This window comes from Pollachius pollachius, assembly GCF_949987615.1.
Source record: "Pollachius pollachius genome assembly, chromosome: 2".
Classification (NCBI taxonomy): domain Eukaryota; kingdom Metazoa; phylum Chordata; class Actinopteri; order Gadiformes; family Gadidae; genus Pollachius; species Pollachius pollachius.
In genome coordinates, this window is record NC_136935.1 from 37,604,375 (window position 1) to 37,625,408 (window position 21,034).

General features: G+C 47.0%; 1 protein-coding gene across 1 annotated transcript in view; it reads left to right on the plus strand.

Annotated features, from left to right (window-relative positions):
* The window catches only part of cacng2b (calcium channel, voltage-dependent, gamma subunit 2b), a gene marked incomplete at its 3' end in the record, with an annotated part of 41,366 nt that overhangs the window by 13,053 nt on the left and 7,279 nt on the right, over positions 1-21,034 (plus strand). Inside the window, exons 2-3 of the mRNA XM_079728785.1 lie at positions 8,640-8,723; positions 20,192-20,332. Coding sequence (XP_079584911.1) covers positions 8,640-8,723; positions 20,192-20,332 — 225 coding nt within the window. The remainder of the gene's footprint in view (positions 1-8,639; positions 8,724-20,191; positions 20,333-21,034) is intronic.

Genomic DNA, 21,034 nt, shown 5'->3' on the forward strand with positions numbered 1-21,034 from the left:
GAGGGACCGAGAGGAAGAGGAGGAGGGACCGAGTGGAAGAGGAGGAGGGACCGAGAGGAAGAGGAGGACGAGAGAGTAGGAGGAAGAGGATAGAAAGAGTGGGTGGAAGACAAGGCGAAGAGGAGGGAGTGGGAGGCAAATGGGAGAGTAGGAGGAAGATGAGAGGAGGTAGTGGGAGGCAGAGGACAGGAGGAGTGGGAGGAAGAAAGGACTCTAAGAGCAACCTGAAACATGGTTCTGTTCGTCTGTGAAGCTGTATGTGTGTTGAATGTCCATTTTGGTATCGCTTCTGTTGGTGTTTCCACTCTCTCGCTTAACTTGCGTCAACTTGAGTTCCTGGTGTTCATGTCGTAAACGGACTGTCACGCGTAGGTATGGTGTTTACACAAGTGTGTTTTATCTTTGCGTGTTTTACCAAGCTACCTTCTCTAACTAGCTACCTTCTCTAAGCTTCTAAATAGAAGTAGCTGCTACCTTTGCTACCTCGATTCCGCTTGTAATTAGCCGAGACACACACTCACACACAGGCACACACCTACACACCGAAACACACCGACACACACTAAGACGCACACAAACACACACACACAAATAGTTTAAGCAGATGCAGCCTTCACAAACTCCACTTCCACACCATTATCCCAGCCCCACTTTGTCTCCACTATAGTGAGCCACGCATCCTGGTGGTTGTCCCTTCCCCAGGTGTGAGAGACCCTCCCCTAGGGACCTAGCGTTCATCCTCCAGCTAGGACTTCATCAGAGTTTAGAGGGTTGGGTGTTGGACACCCTCTGTGTGTGTGTTACAATCAGCATCCAGATGCTACAACTCTAATGCTCAACTCTAACCCTAATGCTGCTGTCACCACTCACACCCTACCGTGATGGTGTGTGTTTAGTGACGGCTGCCACCTTGTTAATCTGTTTTGTGAGTGTGTGTGTGTGTGTGTGTGTGTGTGTGTGTGTGTGTGTGTGTGTGTGTGTGTGTGTGTGTGTCTGCACAGCCTTACTTCACCTCAAATGTCCTAAAAAAATAACAAGCCTATAAAGGTCTTCTAAAAGTTGCCCTGAAACCTTGCGTAAACGTCTGTCAATGAAATGTGTGTGCCTTTATGGACTCCTCTTTCACCTTTTAAAAGTGATGGTTGTTCCTGGCCCGTTTAGTGGGTGTCGTCACCGTGTGAGGCTGTTTGAGGTGACTCTATGACTTCACTCTCACCAATACCCTTTGACCCTCACCTGGGCTGATGTCTGCTTCCCTGTGTTGGGTTCCTTGTTGAAATACACTCATCACAACTTGCACGTTCACACATGTTGTTGTTTGTAGAGTGAATGTGTGAAGTAGCATTGATATATTCAGTCCCATAAACAGGACAATACAACATCAATATATGTTGTCATATGGGCTATAAAATAACATTGATACATTCAGTCATATTGACTATGAAAGGTCATTAATAGATTCAGTCATACAACATGTACATGAACATCGCTATATTAAGTAAAATAGACTGTAGTAATGCATTCATTCATTAAGGCAATAAAAATAACTCTGATTCATTGAGTAATAAAGACTTTATTGGTACATTAAATCATATAGACTACAACATAACATTGATATACTCTGTCACCTGGAATGTATATATATATTTAGTAATTTTGATTATAAAATAACCATGATGCATTCAGTCACAAAGACTGTAAAATAATACATAATCCGGCAAGAAGACGGCATTGATTCATTCAGTAAAATAGACCAGTGGTCCTCAAACTATTTATACTAATGTACCCCCCTCAAAGATATTTCCAAAGCCAAGTACCCCAGCACAAAATATTTCGGATAGGGAAAACTTAATTAGGCTTTGCGCATAACTTCTTGTGACCTGACCTGAATTCTGAAAGTTTTCTCTTAAAAAGAAACTTGGATGGCTTAGCAACATGACACTGCTGGCTGCATGCATCAAAGTCAAAGAGGGCCAGGGAGCACCTTAATCCTATTACGGAAACATTGTGTGCTTCTGTTTTAGCTCAATCCCTTTTGCAGTTTCTCCTTCTTTCTTCTCCTTTTTCGAGAATGTCCTAGTACCCCCTGCGATCCTTCAAAGTCCCCCCACGGGCACCCAACCTCCCCGGCGTATAAAACAGCATGAGGGGTATGCCGTATTCAAAGGCATTGATACATTCAGGCATATATACAACTACAAGTTTCGCAACCATGGCAACTATCTCTGCTGAGGAACATCTCTGGTCTTCTTTCCTGAAGCACTAATGATGTAGCAGTCCGAGCTCCCTTGGAGGGCAATAAAGTCCAACCAAGTCGACAATCAGTAGCAGTTAATTGATCAATCAAAACGTCCTAAACGAGAAGAAGGAGAAGGAGGAGGAGCTTAAGATTAGAGAGAAAGAGAGAGAGAGAGAGAGAGAGAGAGAGAGAGAGAGAGTGCATAAAGTCAGAGGTGAATTGATGCCCCCCCCCCCCCCTCCAGCAGTGCATCTGCTGGCTGTTTCACACACTAAGGACGGGAGGCTGGAGGAGAGGTTAGGGGGAGAAGAGAGTTGACGGGGGAGGGGGGGAGAGAGGGGGGCCGGGGGAAGCGCTGCAGCGAGGCACCATTCTGAATGCCGGATGCACCTCACCCCTCTCCTCCTCTTCCTCCCTCTCCTCCTCCTCTTCCTCCCTCTCCTTCTCTTCCCTCCTTCTATCCTTTCCAAGCTTTCTTCTCGGCTTACATTTGCTTGCATCTCCCCTCTTCTCTCCTCTCTCCCGCCTCTCCCTTCTCCCCTCTCCCTCCTACTCCTCTAAGTCCTGCTCCCCTCGTCGGTGCTCCTCTCCTCTCATCTCCCTCTCTCCTCTGTCCCTCCTACGTTCCTTTTAGGAATCAATAGTTGCAAATTAATCATTTTGCCCAGGGCACTCTGAAAGGGATGGAGAGAGAGAGCTAGAAAAAGTGGGGTGAGAAGGGGGAAGAGGGAGCAGAGGCGAGAGAGACAGATCAGAGAGAGAGAGAGAGAGAGAGAGAGAGAGAGAGAGAGAGAGAGGAGAGAGAGAGAGAGAGAGACAGAGAGATTGCAGAGGGGGAAACTGAGGGAGAGCAGATGAGAGAGAGAGAGATGAGATAGTGTCGGGCGAGTGAGCCAGTAGTGGGCAGGGATCCACCTTCAGCGGTGTGATCAGACTGTATTCACTGTTATTCCAGTTCCTTTAGGGATGAGTAATCATTGTTGTCATGGCGATTGTTTGGTTTCATCGCACACACACACACACACAAACTCAAACACACGCACACACACACACACACACACACACACACACACATACTTAAACACATGCACACAAACACACACAGACTCAGAGAGAGGAAAGACAAAGAGTGAGAGAAAGAGATAGAGAGAGAGAGAGCTTTTACCACCAAACTTTTTAGAGGTTCCGTTTTCTGTAACTGGTTGATACTGGTTAATATAAGTATTATATGATACAGCTGTGTGTGTTTGGAGGAAGAAGAGGGGAGGTTGGGTATGTGGCAATTGCATAGAGAGCAGCAAAGTACCTGTAGTGCTGCCAGGTGGACACACAGTGCTCAGTATGGGACATCGCTGAGTAGCCTTACTTACTTCATGAGTTGGTTGGCTGCGATGTTTTTTGGTCAAGGGATCTTGGAATCTGAGGTATTGATTGGTCCCCAGCCCGACAAAATCACACACAAACACACGGCCGCGGCTCAGCCGAGCTGTGACAAGCTGGTGTTCAGTTGAGGAGCTGTGCATCGTTGCTCCAAACCCGCTAGGATGTGATCAGGCATCAACCATCCTAGAGACGGGTTCACATATGCACATCTCACACGGCCACACGACCAGCGGTTGTGTGACAGTCACATGTGTCTGTGTTCAGACTGGACAAGGGCTGCGGCGCTGCAATCCCCCCCGGACCCCGAACCCAGCAGAGAGAGAGAGAGTAAGAGGGAGAGGGAGAGAGAGAGTAAGAGAGAGAGTGAGAGAGAGACAGAGTAAGAGAGAGAAAGCCAGCACGAGAGAGAGAGTGTGAAGAAGAGCGATAGAGAGAGAGAGCAAGAGAGTGACGGAGAGTAAGATAACTGGAGAGAGAGAGTAAGAGAGAGAGAGTAGGAGCGAGAGAGAGAGACAGAGAGTAAGAGAGAGAAAGCGAGAACGAGTGATAGAGAGGTGGAAGTAGAGGGTGTGAGTTTGGTGAGGGGGAGGAGATGGGAGGATAGAATGAAAGATTGAAGGAGAGAGAAATAGAGGTGGAGTGAAGGAAGGCAGCTCTGTGACAAACAACATCTGGGGAGGAGGAGGGAGGCAGTGTGTATGTGTGCTGGTGTGTGTGTGAGTGTGTGTGTGTGTGTGGGCGTGTTTGCTTGTTTCAGTTTGTGTGTATACTCGTGTGTGTGTGTGTATACCCATGTTTGTGTCGGTGTGTGTAAACAACATCTGTACTGCATATTAGTGAGAGAAGGGGTATGGTGAAGTAGTAAAAAAAACATAGCATAGATTAGTGATGACATTTGTACATTTAGGTGTGTGCGTGTGTGTGTGTGTGTGTCTGTGTGTGTGTGTGTGTGTGTGTGTGTTAATGTGTGTCTGTGTGTGCGCATTCTGGCTGTGTGCATGTTTTTGCCGTGTCTATGGCATGTGTTTTCTTTACAAGACCACCACCACGACATGGTTGCTATGGACCTATATGAGTTTTTGCACGGTGGTTGCTATGCAGAGGGAGAGTGAGAGAGATAGAGAGAGAGAGAGAGAGAGAGAGAGAGAGAGAGAGAGAGAGAGAGAGAGAGAGAATGAGAGAGCCTCTTGCAGTGGATGAGTCATCTACAACCCCTACCCCCCCCCACCCCATTTCAGAAGCCTTACACCCCCTCCTCTTTCTCCAATGAGTCAATGGGGCACACACACACACACACACACACACACACACACACACACACACACACACACACACACACACACACACACACACATACACACCTTCACACACATACATACAATCACACACTCTGACAAAAACACACACACACACACACACACACACACACACACACACACACACAAACTAATAATATCACATGCACACACACACACCCTGACAATAATACATGCACAAACACACACACCATACATGCATTGGGATATTGGTTTTATAATTCGGTGCATTTACACGTGCACACGGGAACACGCTGAACCACAAATACCAGGGTATCATCCACCTCGTGTCCCCTTTACAAGAAACAATGACACCCTTCCCACACACTGTTGCTTTGTGCTTTGTGGGGACCCAAGGTCCTTATAATCCAGACAAGCCTCAGAAACCCTTCTTTATGTGTTGTGTAATAGTGTCATGAACTTTTACTGATGACAATACTTAAATACGCTCCGGTTGTGAGCCGATCTGTGGTGTAAAGGAGACACTTGATCTTCGTCTGGTTAAACAAAGGTTGAGTACAAGAGATAATGGCACCGGGAGGGGATGGTTTTGTAGCTGACTGGTGGCCAGCCACACCCAACACTTCCAATGCCATCACAAGTTCCCTAACACAAAGCTCCATTGAGCTCTTTCAGGTGTTCATAAAGGTCACCACTTCACAGATTGTTTCACGTTAATGAATTATCCATCCTACGACCGCGTTGAACACACACCATTGCTGCTCGAAAAACTGGACTTGTGCGACTTCAGTCATGTCATTCCCCTCTTAGTTTCAGTTTTCTTTAAATATTGTTTTTTTTCGAACAATGATCCAGACTGTTCATAGTTTCAGGTCAGCGAACAGTGTTTGATTGTGGGTTGAAGATGTTTACCTCTGTCCCTGGTTTTAGCTACAGCCATGCACTGAGCCTGCTCATTTAACCCACACACCTGTTACTTAAAGAGTCCACGGGTTGACTGGAAATCCTGGAGCGGACTCCGTTGGAGATGGTTACAGGTGTACTCCACTGGAACCATCTCTGACATTAAGTTTAGTTTGGTTTATGTGTTTTCAGCTTTTCATGGTATGTAAATAATGAATTTCAAACAGATGGATAGATGAGTAGAAAGAAGGGTGTGACCAACAGAATGAGGTGTAAAATATATAGAATACAGAATGTACATTGATTGGTATAGTTGGGTTCACATGGGCCACATGGGCCAAAGGATGTGGTATGTGTGTGTGTGTGTGTGTGTGTATGTGTGTGTGTGTGTGTGTGTGTGTGTGTGTGTGTGTGTGTGTCTCTCTCTCTCTCTCTCTCTCTCTCTCTCCCTCTCTCTCTCTCTCTCTCTCTTTCTCCTTCTCTCTCATGTTTAGTCATTTCTCGGACAGGTTTATCCAAAGCGACTTGACTGAATCCAGGGCAGTCTTTTATTTGCATTCCTTATTTGAAAACACATTCAACCAGTCTGCCGTGGGTCTGTGATCTGATTGGTCGAGGTTGACACCATAGGGGGACGGCTATTTGAGTGTGTAGGAGGCGTATAAGTAGCTTTTTCAGCTGGAACTTGAATCACTATTACATTTAAAATAAAATAAATTGCGCTGAGGAATTTTAGGAAGGAAGTGGGAGGTGTTATTTTCGTGGTTATGTCCCACACCATCTTGCAACTTTTTTTATGCTAGTTGTTAGCTTGTAGATAGCGTTGTCATCTGATGTTGTATTAACCCCTCCCTTGACGGAGCTCTACACAATCCACATGATCACACATCGTGTCGTAAGCATAGCCGTGTGGCTTACAACGAAAAGCATTACGATAGGAATGTAGAACGTTCTATAGCAGCGTAGAACGTTCACAGGCTAGTTGGCGGAGACTGGTAAAAACCCTTCTGCATTATGCTTGTATTGTAGTAACCGTCACAAAATACCATAGATTACTCCTTTTCAATATCATATAGGAAGAGAAGTTTCTTGGGAATATGACATAGATGAGTGGAGAGAGATACAGAGAATGAGTGGGAGAGAGACACGGAAAAAGTAGAGAGAGACACCGAGACTGAGTGGGAGAGAGAGACATGGAGAAGGAGAGAGCGCTACCACACAATACAGAGTCTTGATTGGTTGGCTGGCTGCTCGTCTGAAACTGTGTCAGTGCACAAATGTTCACGTTCAGAAAATAGGAAGATCAGGGGACAAAGGGAGACCTTTCTTTTGTTAATATTTCTCAACATATACAGTTAGGCATTATATAATTACAGAGCATGACATTGAAAGTGTCATTCTGCAACATTTGCATGAGAAAAGCTTAAAACTTAGAATTAGATACTATAGCAGGCAGACATAGCTGGCATATGTACTGTATCCGTTGAGTGTCTCTTACAAACACATACACATGTACACACGCACACACACACTATGAGTCACTGAGCTAAATAACGGCATTTTGTCGTGCTACATTAACTTATCTTTAACGGCCATGAGGTCATCCCCACAACTGTTTCTGATGGGTCAGTGACAACCACTGGGTCTGAGTAGAGGCTTTAAATCAGAGCGGATGAGTGCAGTTGGGGGGGGGCGTTGATGAAGCAAGCGTTGCTGGCCAACTTCAACCCTAAAGATGGGGTTCAACCTCTTTGAACAGCCCCTGTTCAAAGCCCAAGATGTATACTTTAGAAGGGGATCTGGATGACTGACACCTGGTGACGACCAATACAAAGAAGAGGTGGCAGGAAGGGTGGGCTTAGAGACGAGCAAGAGATCATGAGGACCAAGAGGACGGTAGATGGTGGTGTGGGCAGGCTTAGAGATGAGTGACGGATCATGTGGAAAAATCGGTGGGCTTAGAGATGAGTGACAGCTTGGAGGACTAATAGCCTGGGTGTGTTTAGAAAAGCTGTTTGCCAATATTACATTAATGTGGAAATATGCATTTGGCATCAGGTGACAAAAACATATACCAAATGAAAATGAACCTCCCCATTTAGGCTAATCTTCACAGCGATATGATTTAACAGCCAAAAAAGTGCATTATTCAACATCCAAATCTCATAAACAACAAACTAAATTTATTTTCCAGCAGATTTCTTCTGCAGTGATACCAACGTTCAACCATAATACAGCATCATGGCTTAAAGGTGAAGGGTTGAGTTTGTGTGTGTGTGTGTGTGTGTGTGTGTGTGTGTGTGTTTGTGTGTGTGTGTGTGTGTGTGTGTGTGTGTGTGTGTCTGTGTGTGTGTGTGTGTGTGTGTGTTAAGTGGGTGTGTATGTGTTCACATATGCACACACATACACACTACACATGCTACTCTGTTCACTTATAAACCGGAGGCTGATGTTTCACTCTTCAATTGCCAATGAGCAAGAGCCTGTTTAATTTCAGGGATTTGGGAAGCCATGCAATTACTACTGGAGCTGAACGAAGCCCAGGGAAACACACACACACTCACCTACACACACACAGGTTTGCCCCTTTTTTCCCTCCTCTCTTCCCATCTCGCCCGTGTTAGCTAATTTCCTTAAATTCTCCTTGCCCTTTTCTCTCTTATCTACCACACTTATCGTCCTCTCTCTGTCCTTTTATCACTCTCTCCCTGTCTCTAACTGTCTCTCTCTCTTTACATATTTCTGACTGTCTCGCTCTCTCTCTCTATGTCTCTCTCTATCTCTCTCTCTCTCTCTCTCTCCATGTGTCTAACTGTCTCTCTATGTCTCTCCCCCAGGATCCTTTAAAGGCATGTGTAAGCAGATCGATCACTTCCCGGAGGACGCAGACTACGAAGCAGACGCCGCAGAGTACTTCCTGCGTGAGTCTCCTCCCCTTTGCTCCCATTGGTTCATACCTACATAGCATTTGGATGGCTACTGTGAATATCTCACTAACAGTTGAGTCCCCACGTCTACAGGTCAATGTTCAAGGTGTGACAGTGACATCATCCCACTGACCAATCAGAAAGAGGCACACAAAGAGGGGGGGGGGATCAAAGATATGAAGGAGGTGGGACTTGCAAGGGTTCTGGTTAACGAGGAGCGTCATGAAAAGGTGATGAAGGTGAATATTGAGAAGGAGCTGATGAGGGAGAGCAAGGGATATGACCGGAGACTGAGGAAGATGTGACTAAGGTAAAGCAGGCAACAGTACACGATGGGGAGGCGGTAAAGGAGGTGAAGAGAGGTGAAGTGGTGAAGGTGAAAAACGAGGAGGAGGTTGAAGAGGAGGAGGAGGAGTAGGTGAAGGAGGAGGAGGCGATGGGTGCAAAACAGTGTCTGTCCCAGCGGCTTGCCAATTAGGGCAAGGCCTTCTATAAATACGCTCCTGGTACTCTGTATGTGGGTCGCACCTCTCTCTCCCCCCCCCCCATCCTTCCTGTCCATCCATCCCTCCCTCCCTTCACTCAATCTTTCCTCTCTCTCCATCCGTCTGTCTGTCTTCTGCCATGTCACTCCTCCTTCTTATCCATTTGGTCCTATAGGTTTGTTCTCACCTGTCCAAGAGGTGTGTGTGAGACAGCGTGAGTCATGCGTGAGTTACAATTGACCGTCGGAGGAAGAAATACCTGATTTATGTTTCTATTATTTGCCGTCGCTTTTATCCAAAGGGACTTCCAGTGAGTTTAAGATATCTTTACCTCATGGGCAGGGAGGGGTTAGGCCAGGGGCATCATGCTCTACCATGCCCACAGGTAGACTGCAGACATGGGGGTGAGAACCCTAAACGTCCTGGCCTGGGAGTCAAACACCCTGAACACTAGACAACATCTTGCCCAGCAGCCAAGCACTTGGTGCCATCGGTTAAACCGTTGTTGCCATGTTCCCGAGGTGTTGAGGCGAACAATGTGTGGAAAGTGGTTCACCATCGCTTCAATGCAGTGTAAAACCAGCTGGAAGCTTGTCGCATGAATTATGGATTGGCATTCTGGGGCATCACAATAGGACAGAACTAGTCAAAAAAAGACAAAAACCCCAGTGATCTGGTCGGACTGACTTTGCCGGGGAACAGACTGAAGAGGAACATAAGGAGATAGACCGGTGTTTACCCTGCTGCCAGTCCTCCGCAGACTCGGGCCATTAGTGCTGAAACTGAAGCACTCGGATTTAGGTTTCAACAAGACCATGGGCAGAATCTCAGGTTGACATCTGAAGGGAGAGAGAGAGAGTGAGAGAGAGATAGAGAGAGACCGGGAGAGACTATTAACCTGTAGGATGACACCCTGATCTCCCCCCTATGCACAAATTTCTGTGTCAAATGTTGGGAGTCTCCCTCCTCTGTTTGCGTCTTGCTTTGATGGGGGCTGTTGAGGGAAACCCTGTTACTGTACCTCCCTGTTCACCACTTCCTGTAAGCCCGTGGCCCCATTTCCAGGTCTGAAAATGTATCGTGATTCCCAACTTGTTAGATGTTTGTGCATCTGCATTCCCTGCATTCCCCGCATACGTTTGACTGAACCCTGTAGTTCACCGACATCCCAGTGAATCGGTTAGTCGGCAGTTTGCTGGTGACTACAAATCACATCCATCACAGCTTATTAGTCAACAATCGCCTGAAAACCAATCTGAACATCAGGCAATCCCAATGGCGACCCGACCTCCACGTCAGTTCACATGGTCAGAGACAACGCCGCTAAAGTAGCAGCGGTCAAGCAGAGGACCAGAAAGTAGGAAATAGAAGCCACAAAGAGAAGAGGCTTTTTGGAGTTGGTTTTCAGGACACCAGATGCAGTAGCGAGCCGTTGTACCAACTGACATCTGGGTGGTTGCGTTGGCCCGGGACCCACAAACAGAATCCCACCAAAGGTCGGCCCCGCTCCAGTCAGCCCAATGTAGGCCAGGCGCTCACCGCACCACGCTTTGGCCTGATTTAGACTCCATCTTGCTGCTGCCACTACCACCGACACATTTTCACATCCACACGTCTCCTCCGACAAGCTGACACGTACACCAAAGCCTGCCGCTTTCAAAACAATTCACTCCCTGTGAGGGCAGCGGATGGTGTAGCTTTATTTCCTACCTTCGTATTAGATCCTTGAGCAAGGCGCCCTGACCCCTTCCCACTCCTTAATGAATCCACTGGGGAAGTTCACTGGAAGTGGGAAACATATTTTTGTTCGTTTAGCAGAGGCTTTCATCAAATTTATAGTACCAATAAGGGTAGAAGCAATTGTAAATGACTAAATGGTAAATAGATCACAGTTCTACAAACCACAGATAAAAGCAGGACCTTTGTATTGTTGTGTGCAAATGAGCAGCAGTCACTATTATATTTTACTTTATTAATCTCAGGTTTGGAACATTTGAGATGGCATTAACAATTAAATGCCGAAGTCGTAGCCTTCTTCAACAGTGCGAACAAGGACATATACATAAGAATCATAGTTCAATAATGGATCATTATTTACTAGGAAGGGCAATATGCAGTAGATTGCAACAGAAGTACTTCCCATGCAGAGGAACGAGCCCTCTGTAGACCAAACCCAGGCCCTGTGTCCCCAGGGCCTTCAGACTGTGGCTTCCTGACCTTTGCGTGTCCCTCGACCTTTCACCTCTCCCACGTGTCCACACCGCCTCCGCCGTCACTCTCGTCGCAGATGGCTGCAGCTGAGCATCGCCAGACAGCAGCTGGCCTGCTGCTGCCTGCAGGCCTGTGGATACGGCCTCAAATATCTTCCAGGGTGTGCTGTTACAGTGAGAAGGACACACCGATGATGCCCACTCAATCAGTCAATCAATCAAGCAAGCAGGTGATCAATAACGCGGTCAGGCTTGCTCATCGTGGCCCTCCTCCTCCCCCTCCTCATCCTCAACCCCCTCCTCCTCCACCCTTTTTTATGGAGCTTCTCCTCTCAGTCTTTCTCTCTCTTCCTCTTTATCAATCTCTCACTCTTTCTCTCTCACTCTACATTGCTTGCTCTCTCTCGCTCTATCATTCTCTCTCTCTCTCTCTCTCTCCCTCTCTCTCTCTCTCTCTGTCTCTCTTTTGCTCGCTCTCAATCTCCAATCACCAGTAAAGAGGGAAGGGTAGTGGGAGGGAGAGAGAGCGCGAGAGAGAGAGACATACATACATTCCTTGCGTGCACATCTGTTGTCATGACAACGCACTGCCGTGCCATAACTCCAGCAGCACAGTGATGCGATACTAAAGGCTAGATAAATAAAAAGGATGCATGGCACGTTGAAGTCGGCGCTCCACATTAGCTTTATGTCTTATCTTCAGCTCAACTGTTTACTCCCTCCGAGAACCGTCCAAAGGTTGGAAGCATTGCCAGGCTTCAAAGTCTTGTTTATGGATTTAGCGAAAACGCGTTCAACAGTAGCTGAGGAATGCAATCTGAAACAGAACGGAGGCCATGCCTCGTGAGTGCAAAGCATTCTGAGCGTGGGTAGCCTCCGGTGGAATTGGAACCGCTAAACCCGGCAGTGTTAATGCCATGCTCTAACTGTTGAGCTACACTGGAAATGTGACCCTTCACCCTGGCAGTGTTAGAGCCTCGCTCTACCAGTCGTGCTGGACTGGGCCACCACAGCAGCTGACAAATCACGCTGGATGTCGGCGGGAACAACGCAGTGGCGTCTGATTCAAAGCACTTATTTCAAGAAACCAAGCGTCCAAATAAGTGTTTTGTGTCCCGCTGTTCTGGTTTCCAGAGCCTATTGGAGCAACCTTGAATCATCTGACCACACTCCTCCAATCCCAGACACTCTAAGATGGATCCAATCAGTCCAATTGTTTGCCTGCGCTGATCAGATTTGACAACGGTTCAACTGGTTTCATTTGGCATCGCTGCAGTGAATCACAACGCATGGCACCTTGCCAAAAGATATGGAGGCTGGCGTTTCACCGGGCCCAGCGGAAAAACCACTGGCACTGCCTCAGTTCCTCTAGAGCGAAGTCGCTCTTTGTTTGGGGAAAAAAAATCTATTAGGTGAGTGCATAACCAAGATAAACTGCCATCTTAGAAGTGATCCTGTAGTCTTCAACGATGCTCCTTTGGTGTATTATGCTTTTGAACCCAGCATATATCCTGAATTTCCCATCTTTGATTAAAGGGTGAGTAAACCCCAGTTTAAGCAGGAAATCTGCCGCCTACGAATCTCAGGAATTTGGATCCGAGCAGTCGTGACAGTCATACAGGTTCTTAGAAAAAAACGACACATTGGGTTCCATAGGTGCAAATGCGAGGGATGTTGTCAAATCGTTGTCAAAACCCACTTCACACTCACTCGAGCCAGGGTGCGCAGCTAATGGAAACCTACCACTCTGGAACAGCGTTTTTAGCCATAAGAAAGAGACTTTTATTTGAAAGAGAATTTCCCAGTTTTAACAACATCATACGTTTTAGTCAAGGAGAACACATATAATGTACACCAACTTGTTGAAACCAAAGCGGAACTGCTTTCCATTGACAAAAGTGATTTTTGTGTTGACCTACTATTCAATGAAGTCCATAATTCATGTAGTGGAGGAATCCTTGAAAATACAAACATTGTTTTAGATATTTATGTCATGGCAATTCTGATTTCACTTTCAATTCCCTCACTGTTCCACAATTCCAATTCAACCTTGCGCATTGAACTACGGGTTCAGCCGGAAATCAACATTTTGTTATGTTACGTTATGTACTGTGAGGTCATCATCGGTGGGTCCTGGTCGTCCAATCGTTAGCCTGTTCTGTGTGACTCAACCCTGGAGAGGGAGGCAGGGGCGTACGCAGAACCATGACCATCCAAAACTCTTTAGGACACTGTGCACCGTGAACAATATGTTCTCAAAACATACGCTTTGCGAGTCCAGTACAGCAGTGTTTTCTGAGCACGTAGGATTGAGGTCAAATCCTCAAACCGAATTCACTTGTGGCTCTGCTGGAATGGTATCAAAGTGAACTGAATGGGGATTCAAAGTGTATGTGTGTGTGGGTGTGTGTGTGTGTGTGTGTTTGTGTGTGTGTGTGTGTGTGTGTGTGTGTGTGTGTGTGTGTGTGTGTGTGTGTGTGTGTGTGTGTGTGTGTGTAAACCGCACTGCTCTTGTCCTAACCGATTTTAACAAATGGTGAGATGCTGAAACCCACACAAAAATACACACATAAACGCACACACCCACAACCTTACACATAAAGATACCCACACATAGGCTACGGGTGCATGCTCTCTATCCCACACCCTCAGACACACACACACACACACACGCACACACACACACACACACACACACACACACACACACACACAGCATTCTTATTTTGCTCTAAACAATATTTTAGAAGTGCAGGGGGCGTGCGGTGCGTTGCTATAATTAGCACCGCTGGAATCTCAGTCATGACGCTAACGTAGCGCTAAGCCTCTGGACAGAGACGCCAGGATACACGTGTCGTCACCCTCTGATGTCACCGCCCCCTGCTGATGTCACTGGGCCTACTTTGGAGGCTTACTTTGAAGGCATATCACGATTCATGTGTCTAATGTTGCATGATAATGACACACACACACAACACATAAAACACACAAACACACACACAAACACTATTGAAAGACCATTTTTGACTTTCAATAGGAAGACACGCATCGTGCTAAATGCTTTAACATTTTCCAATCACGTGGAAGCTGGCGACCTCTGAGCTTGTACACGTCAGGTGCATGCGTATGTGGAGGAATGAATGCTTGTTCTTTGCATTATGTTTGATCCTTTCCATTCTCCATACATACCAAACACTAGTCCCCTCATGGATGAGTCACATGGCATTTGTATTATCACATCCACATACATTTAAAATTGATTGATTCTTGTGTGTGTTGTTTGTGTGTCTCTGTATGCGTGTTTGCGTATTTATGTGTATGTTTTTGTGTAGAAATGTGTGATTGTGTGTGTCTGGGGGAGGTTTCTGTGTGTGTGTGTGTGTGTGTGCGTGTGTGTGTGTGTGTGTGTGTGTGTGTGTGTGTGTGTGTGTGTGTGTGTGTGTGTGTGTGTGTGTGTGTGTGTGGTGGTCGTCCTTGTTGAGTCACTGATCTTTCTTTTCCGTTTAGCGCAGTATTCTAAACAGCGTGTTATCCCACCTTGCATGCTGTGTAAAGGAGAGTGTGCACACTCAAATGCACACCCACACGCATGCTCAGACACCCGCTCACATGCAATATAATACACACTGCTGTAGTCCTCTCCCCTGTGGGTGATAGACCTCCGTATGTGTGTGTGTGGGGGGGGGGAGTGTGTATTTGTGTGTGTATGTTTGTGTGTGTGTGAGCGTGTGTGTGTGTGTGTGTGTGTGTGTGTGTGTGTGTGTGTGTGTGTGTGTGTGTGTGTGTGTGTGTGTGTGTTCTCGCTTCTTCTTCTATTCATCAACATTATAATTGTTGGGAAACCCGGACTGAACCAATGTGTGTGTGTGTGTGTGTGTTTAGGGGAGAGAACAAGAGAGAGAGAGAGAGAGAGAGAGAGAGAGAGAGAGAGAGAGGACAATCAATAAGTGTGTTTACTCATTAAGTCGATGTGAGATTTGTGTATGTGTGTATGTGTGTGTTTGTGCTTCTGTGTTTCTGTGCGATTGTGCCTGTGTACAACGTCTGTGCTTTAGTGCATCACTGCAGCTTTGTGTTTCTCTGTGAGTATGTGTTTTTGGAGGTACATGTTGCATGTACCTGTGTGTATTTGTGTGGATGTTAATTTTTTGTTTGTCTACGCAAATGTGTGCTCGTGTGTGTGTTTGTGTCTGCATGCATGGGGAGCTCCCCTGGTACTGTTCACTGGACCTCTATTATTCTGCCACAGCTAATGAAACTATATGTCAACCAACGCACACACACACGCACGGCCACCTGCACACGCACACACTGCACTGCAGCAAAGCCAACCAACCATTGAGCAGAGTAAGGGGGGGTTGAGGAAATTAACGAGAGATCGCTCTGCGACCAACAGGCGCTGTTAGCTATGAAGCTATAAGAGAATATGATGTGAAGGCTAGCCGCTATCGGCAAATTGACGTGATGTCTGGTAGCCTGTAAGCTACTAAGCTACAGGAGGATATGTTGTAATGGTGAACCACTATCAGATAACTGATGGGATGCTTGGTATCCTGGTTGTTATGAAGCTGGAGGATAATGATGTGAAGGTTAGCCACGTTCGGCTAACTGATGGGACACGTGTTAGCATGTTAACTATGAGGCTAGATGAGGAAATTATGTGAAAGTTTGCTGCGATCGCCTAACTGACGTGATGTTTCATGTGAAGTTAAAGGAGGTTACAATGTGTATGTTAGCCGCTATCAGCTAACCAATGTTATATTTGTGCGATGGCTTGGTAGCTCACAGGTTTCATATTGGCTACAAGTGTTATGTGCGATTGGAAGGGAGATTTAATGTTTACAGCAGAGTTATTTGTCAAACAAAGCACACAGTCGGCATTTAATCAAAGTAGAATAGCCATTAGAAGGTTAGCCAAATCCTCCAGGAGTAGGCCACAGGGAGAATAATTTCTATCTGCCTTCACACATACCGATCCATGACTCCCTGGAAGCGTTAACAATCCAAACTGCATTAACTTGAGACAAATGTGTTGGGAAATAAACAAGAAATGTTCCTCTTTTGCGTTGAAAATTAATCTCCTTTATAGATTGTTTTGGGCTGTTGTTGTATTGCTGTCGTCCAAATTGTTAAGTTACCCTGGAATACAGGCCTGACCTTCCAATGTCACCATGTCCCGTAGTTCTGTCTTTTTGTTATGGTGTCATGGCACATTCAATTATACGATTTTGTTAATGACCACAAACCCGTAATTCTACGGGTTCTAATTCTAATTCATTAACGGATGAATCTCAAAAAAGTGGACCCTACTCATCTCACATTTGTTCAACACCTCTCACACACGCCTATCTCTAAAGCTGTAATTGTCCTTGTCTTTCTCCCATTTCTCGGTACATATCTCTCTTTATCGCTCTCTCCTTGCGATGATGTCATTAGTGGAGGGGTACACCACATCGTCTTATTAAAGTATTTGATTCCTAACTCTCTAGCGATTACTCAGTGTGTTTATGTAGTGAGGAAAGGCTCCAGAGAGAGAATGAGATACAGACCGAGGTAAAGCGATAGAGAAAGAGACATGGATGGTGAGGGAGAGAGAGGTTTTGCCTGGGGGTAGGGGTACTGCAGAGAGAAGTGGGTGTCTGCTGTATTCTCTCTTTTCCCCTTCGTCTTCTCTTCATTTACATCCCTCTTTTATTTTCTGCTCACATTCTCTGTGTTCTCTTCACCCTCTCTCTCTCTCTCTCTCTCTCTCTCTCTCTCTCTCTCTCTCTCTCTTATCTATGTCTCCCTCTGCAACCAAAAGGTTCTGTGTTTAATTCCCAATGTACAGCAGTCTGTATCATTCTATAAGGTCAGATAAAAAATGTAAGAACATTAAAAAATGTCCAAACCAAAACTGCGAAACTCTATATAAATGAAATAAATGAAATCTTACACTGACACTGTAGTCTCATCCATCATCAAGTCAAGCAGCCATAGTGAAATAGGAATAGAATAAGACAAAGAGGAAATTGCTATGGAGAGAGATTTCATCATTGATCATTCATTCAAATGTCAATTTAAAGGACACAAGTTAACTTTCACAAGACACAAAATTACTCCTATTCGTATAAATAACGATGAGACAAATCTCTCTCAGTGAACTTGGCTCAATCATTATTTTTCAGTCATAATGAGTGGAAGGCAACGATCCTGTTTCTGATCAGCTGCTTGCGTGTTTTGACAGCCTGGCCAGTTGTGACACAACAGCCTCTGCCACATCGGCCCATTCAACCAGTGATGCCCTCCTAAGGTTTCCTGGAAGAAGGGATCCCTCTCCTGGGCTCGTTCCCTTAGGTTTACCCTCCCTCGCCCTGTCGAGGGCTGAAGGTTAGGGGGGCGTCGTCTAATGTGGAGCCTGGAAAGCCCTTTGAGACTGGAGCTGGGATTCCAATAGATAACACTAAAATGGACTTGCCTCGACAACCATACACTGTGTGAGGTATATCTTACAGCGGCTCTCACTTAAAGGAAGGGGGTGTTTTCTTTACTGATCCATCAACCTGAGCTCTATCTACGTGTGGTTGTTTGTGTGGGTCTGCGTATCTGAGTGTGTGTGTATGTGTGTGTGTGTCCGTGTGTGTGTGTGTGTGTGAGTGTGTGTGGGTGTGGGTGTGGGTGTGTTTGTATGTGCATTTGGCTTATAGGACATGAAGCATTTTGCTTACACTGGGAAAACCCTGTGCATGTGTGTGTTTGTGTGTGGGGGGTGGGTGGTGTATGACATAAAGGTAATTTGTCCTGACAGCACATGTCAATGGAGCCAAAGAGGGTTAATATTAAGAGGTGAGAGTGAAGAGGAGGAGGAGGAGGAGGAGGAGGTTGAAAGAGGAAGAGTAGGAAGGGGTGCAGGTGGGGGTGGTGATGATGGGGAGAAAGGAAGCAAAGGAGGAGCAGTGAGAGGATGAAGAGAGAGGAGGAGGGGGAAAGAAACAGGGGGATGATGGGCAGAGAGGACAAGGAAGATAAGGAAGAGGAGAAGGATGATGGGGGGAGAGAGAGGAGGACAAGAAGGATGATGAGGAAGAGAGAAGCAGTGAGGTAAAGAGGAAGAGGAGTAGGGGAGGAGAGGGGAGAGAGGAGCAGTAAGGAGTGAGGTAGAGAGGAAGAGGAGTAGGGGAGGAGAGGGGAGAGAGGAGCAGTAGGGAGTGAGGTAGAGAGGAAGAGGAGAGGCGAGGGAGAGTGGGGGAGGGGAGGGAAGGGGAGAGCAGTGGGTGAGGAAGTTTGGCGCAGTGCCAACCCCGAGGTCATCTTAATATTTGATCAAGCTTCTCTGAGCGGAACCCTCGCGCTGCACCTCGATGCCCGGGAGAGGGGGATGAGCGGGAAGTGGAGCGGAGGAGAAGTGAAGGAATGGTTAAAAAAAAAAGAGCCAGGAAGAGTTGAAGGGGAAGCCAGAGGAAACGGAGACATAGTCAATATGCTGGATCTTTATCTCTCTTTCTTTGTTTCTCGCTTCTTCTTCTATTCATCAACGTTATAATCGTTGGGAAGCCCGGACTGAACCAATGTGTGTGTGTGTGTGTGTGTGTGTGTGTGTGTGTGTGTTTGAGAGAGAGAGCAAGAGAGAGAGGGCGAGAGGGATAGAGAGGAAGATAGAGGGAGAGATAGAGGGGAAGAAAGATGGATAGAGATAGAGGGAGGCAGATAGTGAAACAGATAGAGAAAGAGCAAGAGATAAATACAGGGAGAGCAATAGAGAGAGGGACATGGAGAGATAGAGATGGAGAAAGAGGGACATATAGATAGTGAGAGAGAAATAGGGAGACTGAGAGGGATAGCGGGAGAGAGATAAAGAGAGGGAGATGGACAGATAGATAAATGGAGAGAGGCAGAGAGAGGGAGATGGAGAGATAGATAAAAGGAGAGAGATAGATAGAGGGAGAGAGTAGCTGAAGGACAGCAATAGGTCCAATGGGGAAGGTGGGGGGGGGGGGGGGCTTTGCATGGGGATGGAGAGATCCTCGGAAGGAGAGAGAGGGGGCAACTCAATGAGACAATGAGAGAGGACCGTCTGAAGCAGAGAGAAGTGAAATAGAGGAGGAATAAGATGTAAAAGGGAGAGAGTCAGCGAGAGAGGAGGATGAAGAAGATGTTTGCCATGAAGAGAGAGAGAGAGAGAAAGTGAGAGAGAGGAGGATGAAAGAGATGTAAAAGAGAGAGAGGGAGATGAAGGATATGTAAAAGAGACAGAGAGGGGGAAAATGAGATGTAAAAGAGAGAGGGAGATAGAGAGAGAGAGGAGGATGAAAGAGAAGAGCAACAATTAGGTGAATAATCTGCATTCTGTCCTTTGCTGCCACAAGCTTCTGTCTATCGCTTGATATCCACGCAGCGCGCCATGTCACAACATCCACTTGTAATTACTTTCCTCTTCTGCCTGCTATATATAGAGGGTCCCCCCAACCCCCTGCACACCTCTTTAGCTGAGGGATGTCTTATTGTTTTGCCTCCCGCCAAAAACCTACCACACGGCAGACTGACAAAGACTGTCACTCACAAATCCGTCAGCTGACGAGCTCTGCTCTGACAAGGTTATTATTATTAATGTTGAAACTCAACATCGGTGCAATGGTTTCCCAATTAAAACGACCAAGACAATGTCCCGCTGGAACTTCACAACTGATGCCCTATTGTGTGTGCGTGTGTGTGTGTGTGTGTGTGTGTGTGTGTGTGTGTGTGTGTGGGGGGGGGGGGGGGGGGGGGGGGGGGTTGTCTGTGTGTCCAGGTGCGGTCCGGGCTTCCAGCATCTTCCCCATCCTGAGTGTGATCCTCCTCTTCGTGGGGGGTCTGTGCATCGCCGGCAGCGAGTTCTACAAGTCACGCCACAACATCATCCTCAGTGCCGGGATCCTGTTCGTCTCCGCAGGTACCTGGAGAGAGGGAGGCAGGGAGGGAGAGAGGGAGAGAGGGAGGGAGGGAGAGAGGGAGGGAGGTAGAGAGGGAGGGAGGGAGAGAGGGAGGGAGGGAGAGAGGGAGGGAGAGAGGGAGGGAGGTAGAGAAGGAGAGAGGGAGGGAGGGAGGGAGAGAGGGAGAGAGGGAGGGAGGGAGAGAGGGAGAGAGGGAGGGAGGGAGAGAGGGAGGGAGGTAGAGAGGGAGGAAGGTAGAGAGAGAGGGAGGTAGAGAAGGAGAGAGGGAGGGAGGGAGGGAGAGAGGGAGGTAGAGTGAGAGAGAGGGGGAGGGAGGGAGAGTTTGGGGGGTGGGAGGGAGAGAAGGAGAGTGGGGGGAGGGAGGGAGAGAGGGAGAGAGGGAGGGAGGGAGTGAGGGAGGGAAGGAGGGAGAGAGGGAGGGAGGGAGGGAGGTAGAGAGGGAGGGAGGGAGAGAGGGAGAGAGGGAGGCAGGGAGGGAGAGAGAGAGAGAGGGAGGGAGAGAGAGGGAGGTAGAGAGGGAGAGAGGGAGGGAGGGAGAGAAGGAGGGAGGGAGGGAGGCAGGAGGGAGGGAGAGAGAGAGAGAGGGGGAGGGAGAGAGAGAGATCCATTGAGACTCACAGTGGCCGATCCAAAAACACACACGGCGATACATATTTTTATTCAGTTAAGTAAATAACAGCAAAGAAAAATAACAAAGTTGG